Consider the following 7,295-nt stretch of genomic DNA (forward strand, 5'->3'; position numbering starts at 1 on the left):
ACTCTGCCTCCCAAGTGCTGGGATTAAAGGCATTCGCCACCGCTGTCCGGCTTCCCTCTGAATTTCTAACACTGTTCTAATCCAGGGTCTGCAGTAACCTTAGAATGAGGGAGAAGTCTATCTGAGGTTCCTGAGTTTCCCCAGCAGCTGATCTTGGTGGCCACAGAGAATCACTCTTGCTCTCATAGATACTTTCTGTATTTTGTTCAAGGGAGAGACAAGGTGACATATTGTTTTTAAAAAGTCACTCAAAAAAAGGACTTTTTATTTTTTTCTTTTTAGACCAATTTCTACACTATATAATTATAAAGAAGATCACAAAACAAAAACAAAAACAAAAAAAAAAAAAACAATCAGGTTGAGTGGGTGCCCAGATAACACAGAAAAGTATCAAGTATGTCTGCACCTGGGCTTTATGTGTGCTGAGCGCCCCCTGCTGGTCATGGGTACATGGCGTGGAGGTTTCTGTCTGGGTTCCTAGTGAAGACTCCACACTGTGTCAATGGAACAGTAATACGTGGCTGTGTCCTCAGTTTTAAGACTGTTCATTTGCAGGTAGGCTATGCTTTTGGAATTATCTCTGGAGATGGTGAATCTGTCTTTCACTGAATCAGCATAGTTTGTTGCATAATTATTACTTTTACTTCTTATGCGACCAACCCATTCAAGACCCTTCCCTGGAGCCTGGCGGATCCAGTGTATTGCATAGTTAGTGAAGGTGAATCCAGAAGTTGCACAGGAGAGTTTCAATGACCCCTGAGGCTGCACCAATCCTCCACCAGACTCAACCAGCTGCACCTCACAATGGACACCTGCAAACAGAAAGAATCCTGATCAAGAAACTGTCACACCTGTCTACTGTCTCTCTCACTCATGTCTACTCATACACTCAGTGTCCCTTGTTATCTACCTTTTAAAAGAACAACAAAGAAAACCCAGTGCAGCCCCAATCCCATGTTGAAAGTTCTGTTTTCAGTGCTGATCACCAAATGGGAAGAGAGGGCTAGAGTCCTCTGCCTGAACTGCAGGGTCAGGGCAGGGCTGCTTTTCATGAGCAGAAGAAGGCCATATTTGCATATATTCCTGCATATGTTATGGTCTGATGTGGGAGCCTTTGGGGCAGCAGTTAATGATGCAAATGTCTGAGAGAAAATTAAGTAGCAAAGTGAGCATGGCTTCATTAAAATGTCATTCATTTTGTATTTGTCATAAAACTCCAACAGCTTCAATGTATTTTTGTGTTCTTGTTCCACACTTACTATTTATTGTCTTACCTACCAGATATTTTACAATAAATTCATAGGAAGTTTTGAATTAAAAATCACAGGTTTATAATTTCAGGGGATTTATATAAAATTTAATGAATAGAGAAACAATGTAATAAATTAATAAAACAAAACTGAACTGAGGACATAGCACAGCACAGTTGGAGAGTGTAACACTCACAATGTCCCAACATTTATCCTCATTATTGAAAAGATATAATATATATTAAATAACCATTGATACTACCAGAGATTATTGTTTAAGAAAATAATAAAAACACATAACAAACATTTGTTCATATATATTGTAATCTTATGTTTGGGTGTGTTAGTCAACAACCTTGGGAGTCATGTCATTATCATTTTAATTTCCCCAAACTAAGTATGTTTCTTGTCTGTGGTTACCACAAGAAGGAGAGGAGTCTGTTGCTGGGTCTGTAGTGCCATGGATTCTTGTCCTCCCATCTCCCTAATTCACATGAGAATGTAGGACTTCCTTCCTGGCTGTGGGATCAGTCTCAAGAAGAGGACCCATGGAATAGCCACCCCAGTATTAGAAAGGAAAATTGGGTCCTAATTGTTCAATGGAGTAATTAATTCTACTATTAGAGAAAGTGGGTTTGCTATTGCTAAGAGGATTTGTGGACTGTGATATTATTGTTTATGTGGCGTTCCCAGGTAAAGAGACCTCATTAAAGCCACTAAATGCAGTGAATTAATGATCTTAAGTCATTTCTGCTTTGGTCCTTAGATGATCAAATCATTTATGTTATGGGGTTCATATATTTAACAGAATTTTATGTGGGCAACTGAGAGGAGGAAACTCTGGATAGATGTAGCAATCTCTCTTGCTTTCTCTTGTTGACACCTGTATCTTGGAAACCTGAATGGCTCAGGTGCCAGCATCACCCGCTGACCTACATTCCTCTTGCATCAGGTTGATCTTGTCCGTATTTGCTCCAGAACCAGAGTCCAGCTGATGTGTAGGACTCACCTAGGTGTACAGTGTGGATATGGACTTCTGCTGCATGCTTCTCTTGAGCTCTGTGCTCCTTGCACATGTAGATGTTGTCATCTCAGTGGCTTTCTTCTCATAAGACCAGCTGAACAATACTCTAGAAGTAATTCTGATAGGTGTGTAACAGACTGGAATGGAAGTATGTGCACATAAAAATGAACACAGATGTTTGCATTGGCCTCATATTTCTTAGGAATTGAAAGCATTTAAATATATAAATTCAATAACCCCAGGAATGACCTCATAAAAGAAAACGATCAATTTTATTTCAGCTAGTTTAGAAGTGGTAAGAGCAAAACATCAGGGAAATTTTTAGTTGATGTTTCCCCAGCATGATTTCAAGGTTCTGGTGCCTAGTGTTCTATAGAGAGAGACTTGTTCTTAGCCAAGACAGCTGATGATGCAGGGGTGTGTTTTTTATCATGATAACATGAATCAATTGAGGCTCTAGATGTAGAACTAAGTGCAGACAAATCCTTGGCTAGAAATTTGTTTACTGAATGTCTTTCAGCTGCAACAAAACTAAAAAAATTATTAGCCTCATAGACTTGAATTTATTTTGTTTTATTTTCTATTTTTTATTAATTTTGTCATAAAATGTATTTTGATCATATTACCCAAATACTTTCCACATATATCACCTTGTGTTTGTTTTCTCTCTCTTTCTTCTCTCTCTCTCTCTCTCTCTCTCTCTCTCTCTCTCTCTCTCTCTCTCTCCCTCTCTCTCTGTGTGCTTTCCCTCCCTTCCTCCATTCTGGTACTTATCTATTTTTCTTCCTTGTCACTGTTCCTTGTCTAGATTCTATGTCTCTGAGGATGGTGATTCAGACCTTAAGAAGAAACCCTTCCCAGACTTAGTACCTGGTAATTGGTCCAGTCTTCTGGGTGGCTCTGTAAGGAGGCTTCTGCATAAAGACATGATGGCAGGAGCAGGAAGCTGAGAGCTCACCTCTTCAAAGGCAAACACAAAGCAGAGAGCAAATCAGTGGAGTGGTTTATGTCTGGGCTCACACGGAAGTCCCCTCACTGTGCCACTAGCTCAGTAATACACAGCAGTGTCTTCAGATCTCAAATGTTCAAAGGAGATAGAAAGCATTGTTGGAATTGTCTCTGGAGCCGGTGAGAGTGGCCCTTCACAGAGCCTGCGTGGTTCTCGCTGTTACCATCAGTAACCACTGAAACACACTCTTGCTACTTCCCTGGAGTCTGGCAGACACAGATTATCCAGGAGCTACTAAAAGTGAATGCAAAGGATGAACAAGAGTGCAGGAAACCCCAGGCTGCACCAAGCCCACCTAAGACCCCACTTTCTGAACTTTATATTGGACGCCTGCAAACACAGAGAAACCTGATCAGGAAGCTAGCTGTCACATGTGTTCACACTCATTATCAGTCATGTCTACTCATGCACTCAGCATATCTTACTCTCCACAAATTAACCATTAAAACACAGACAAGGAAAACTCAGCTGATCCCCAACTCCATGGTGAGTGGTCTGTGTTCATTGATGATCACTGGATGGGAAAACCTGGGAATTCCAGAGCTGCAGGTTCAGGGCTGGACTGGTGTTCATGAGCTGAGGAAGAACCATCTGGGAATTCTGGAGTAGAAGCTTAAAGGAGCAGGTCTACTGCAGATAACAGACCTGAAATAAAAGAACTGGCAGCAACAATTGTGTTAAACTATCATGTGTTTATGAATTTTACCCATAAAACTTTTCTTCTTGCCTTTTCTGCCTCACAAAAAAATAAAATATTTACATGTGCCAGATGAAAATCGAAAATTTAGTGAATGTTGAATTCATATCTCCAAATTAATAAATTGATTTGGAGATATAGCTTGGTAGTCTAACATACATAGAGCCCTGGTTTAAATCCAGAAGACTGAAGAAAAGTAATTAAATAAATTCAGTTTGATTAATAATATAAACAATTGGAAAACCTCTGCTTGCATATATTTTTGGATGATTGAGTGTAGGGTATGTTTGTTGAAACATCCTTAGGAATCAAGTCACTATTTACTGTCTTCTACATAGGCACAGGTCCTATGTCTGTAATCATCACTGGATGGAGAGGAGTCTGCAGCTTGGACTCTGGGGAGACCTTGCTCTAATGTTTCCACTTTCTCATGTCCACCTGATGACATCACATTTCCATAGTGGCCATAGGATATGATTCAAGATTAAGAGAGTTGTAATAGTTCCCTCCACGAGAAAGGGCATCCTTTTCTAATTTTTCAGTTGAATACTTATGTTAAAGGAAATAACTGAATTTACCTGTTGTTACTTCTGCTTTGGGTCCTCCAGGAAAACAGTACAGCTCAGTAAGCAGTGGTCTTCTGATTTTGATTGACTGTGTAACATGTGGTTAAGTGAGGTGAAGAAACTTTGATGGATCCTGGAACCTGCCTTGCTGTCTGCTCTATGCATCTACTCCTCGTGTTCCTGCCCTGGCTGAGGTGTGAGCACCACTTATGACCTGCACAACTGCACAACTCCCAAAACAGGATTACTCTTGTGTTGGGACCTGCTTCTGATATGTCACTTTAGAGTAAGGCTCCCAGCTGAGGCCCATCCAGGTCTAAAATGTGGACACTGGACATCCTCTCCATGGCCTTCTTTGAGCTCTAGAGTCCTCTACACATGTACATGAGTCCAGAAAAGTGAGTTCCCAACACAGTTATTGTTGGAGACCATAAATGTAAATCTATATATAGTGTGAGACAATGTTTACTCTCTTTGATATGTATAGATTGACATGAGAGTATGTACACATACAAACACACACCCAAACTTTACATGGAAGTTCATAGTTGCTTCTTCACACTTCTTAGAAATAGGATACATTGAAAATATTACATAAATATAGTACATGGGTGTAGATGTAACCAACCGTCTTATTAAATAAGAAACACAGAAACAATGTAAAAGAGAAAGCCAAGAGGTCAGAGCTCAGAGCTAAAATCTCACCCTTCCTCCTGCTGTGTCCCATCTTCCCAAAAGAGAGCTATATCCTGTCTGTTCATTTTTTTATAGTATTTTGTTCTGCCTTCTCATTGGTTGTAAACCCAAACACGTGACTGCCTCGTCACTGTCTGAATGTACAGCCCCCTAGGTCTTAAAGGCATATGTCTCCAATGCTGGCTGTATCCCTGAACACACAGAGATCTATGGAATTAAAGGCGTGTGCCACCACTGCCACACTCTTGCTATGGCTCTAATAGCTCTGACCCCCAGGCAACTTTATTTATTAACATACAATCAAAATCACATTTCAGTACAATTAGATTACCACCACATTTCCCTTCTTCTATTTTAATAAAAAGATAAAAAAGCAAAAGGTTATAACTAACAAAAGAAAAACTATATACAAAAGTACAATAACTATATACAATATATACAAATAATAAATACCTAAACAGGTATTTGACAAATCAGAGAAAATAATTCCATTATCTATCCTATTTTGGTAAATCCAAGAGGTATCTAATGCACTTTCTATCCTAATTAATTTTCAACTATAACTAACTAATCTTCAACCATAACTAACTAATCTTCAACTCCCTCAGAGACCCAAGAAGGGAATAACATTAGCTAACAAAAATAAAAACAGGAAGTGCATGCAAGAAATTTCCAAAGAACTTGTGAGTTGACAGAAGCAGTCAGCTGCCTGGGCAGTCACCTGAGGTTTCTCCACAGTGTTGGGGCATCATCTTCAGCCTATAGGCTTAGCATATCACACTCATTTGTGAAGTAGGATATACACAAGGTCAACAGTTCAACCTCAAATTTGGTGAGAGCAGTCCACGTACCAGAAACACCTGAATTCTACTAGTGTCCTCTCATGATTCAGGATTTTAAATTCTGGAAATTGTTGACAGTTTTTGAATTCAGCTGTCCATTCTTCTTGGCTGTGTATATATGGCTTCATCTCAACATCCCCTTCTTCTCCACATCCCTCTATTAAATGCCAGTCTACCTTCGAAAGGCATGAGCTTTCAGCTGCTGTTCCATTGCACAACAGAAGCCATTGGCCCTCTGCCTGTTAAGCTGCCTTCGAAGAAAAGGGCACCGTACATTTTCCGGATGCAAAGACCACTTCAGGGATGGGGCTATATTGTCCTGGCCTCAGAAGATGCCTTTTGATAAATCCATAACCACACTTGTTTAGGCAAGAATCAGTAGTCCTTTGTTTCGTGTTCTGTCTGTCCATTTTGTCCTGTTGATTCGAGGATATTTTGTTGTCCAGTGGCTAACTTTTGCCACAATGAAAGTTGACTCTATATGCAGTTTCTTCAATGCCCATATTTTCTCTGAAGTAGATTGGTACTGCCAGGAGCCGACATGTCTCAAAAAAGAAAAATTTTCTAAGTTATTAAAACATTTTAAATGCCATATTCTGTAGATCTCTGAAGGGTTTGAAGATGACCTGTCTAAAACATCTCTGCTCAATTTTAAAACATATCTAATATGTTTAAAGAACTGACTACAAGTTCTATTGTAATGTCTAAGTACTAACTTTCATTTCTTTATATCCTAATAGTTGGTAATAATAACATTCAAGGATCAGAAAATTGCATTACATTGTTAAATGAATGGTATAAATACAATTAGAAATATACATATAGCATTTTCTAACAATATCAATTTCAAATATGTTTACAATATAAAACAATCCAATCCAATGTAAAGTACTTAAAACTAGTAATTGTCTTTTTCTTTTCTTTCTTTCTTTCTTTTTTTTAATAAGAACCTTAAATCTAATCTCCTTTGCTTAGCCTTTTTCCCAACCCTTGACAATAACTTGTAACCAACCCCCCTAAATAATGAAAATTATCCCAGACCCAAAACCCATTAAAAAGACAAAAAAACACCCATCCCACACCACCTCTTTGGGAATGTGGGCGTCGTATTCTTAAAATTGCTTCCTGCTGGGTATGGGCAAAGTTTTCTTTATCCTGAAAGAAAAATTTTAGGTTAATTGTCAAATTCTAGGAAAGGTAACTATATCATT

General features: G+C 39.0%; 1 gene segment (V, D, J or C); it reads right to left on the reverse strand.

The window, feature by feature from the left end:
* Window positions 1-477: 477 nt before the first annotated feature.
* LOC114686748 lies at window positions 478-1,008 on the reverse strand. The segment is given in 2 exon segments: window positions 478-812; window positions 911-1,008. Coding segments are annotated over 2 exon segments (381 nt in total).
* Window positions 1,009-7,295: the final 6,287 nt, after the last annotated feature.

Source organism: Peromyscus leucopus, chromosome 14, assembly GCF_004664715.2.
Source record: "Peromyscus leucopus breed LL Stock chromosome 14, UCI_PerLeu_2.1, whole genome shotgun sequence".
Lineage (NCBI taxonomy): Eukaryota > Metazoa > Chordata > Mammalia > Rodentia > Cricetidae > Peromyscus > Peromyscus leucopus.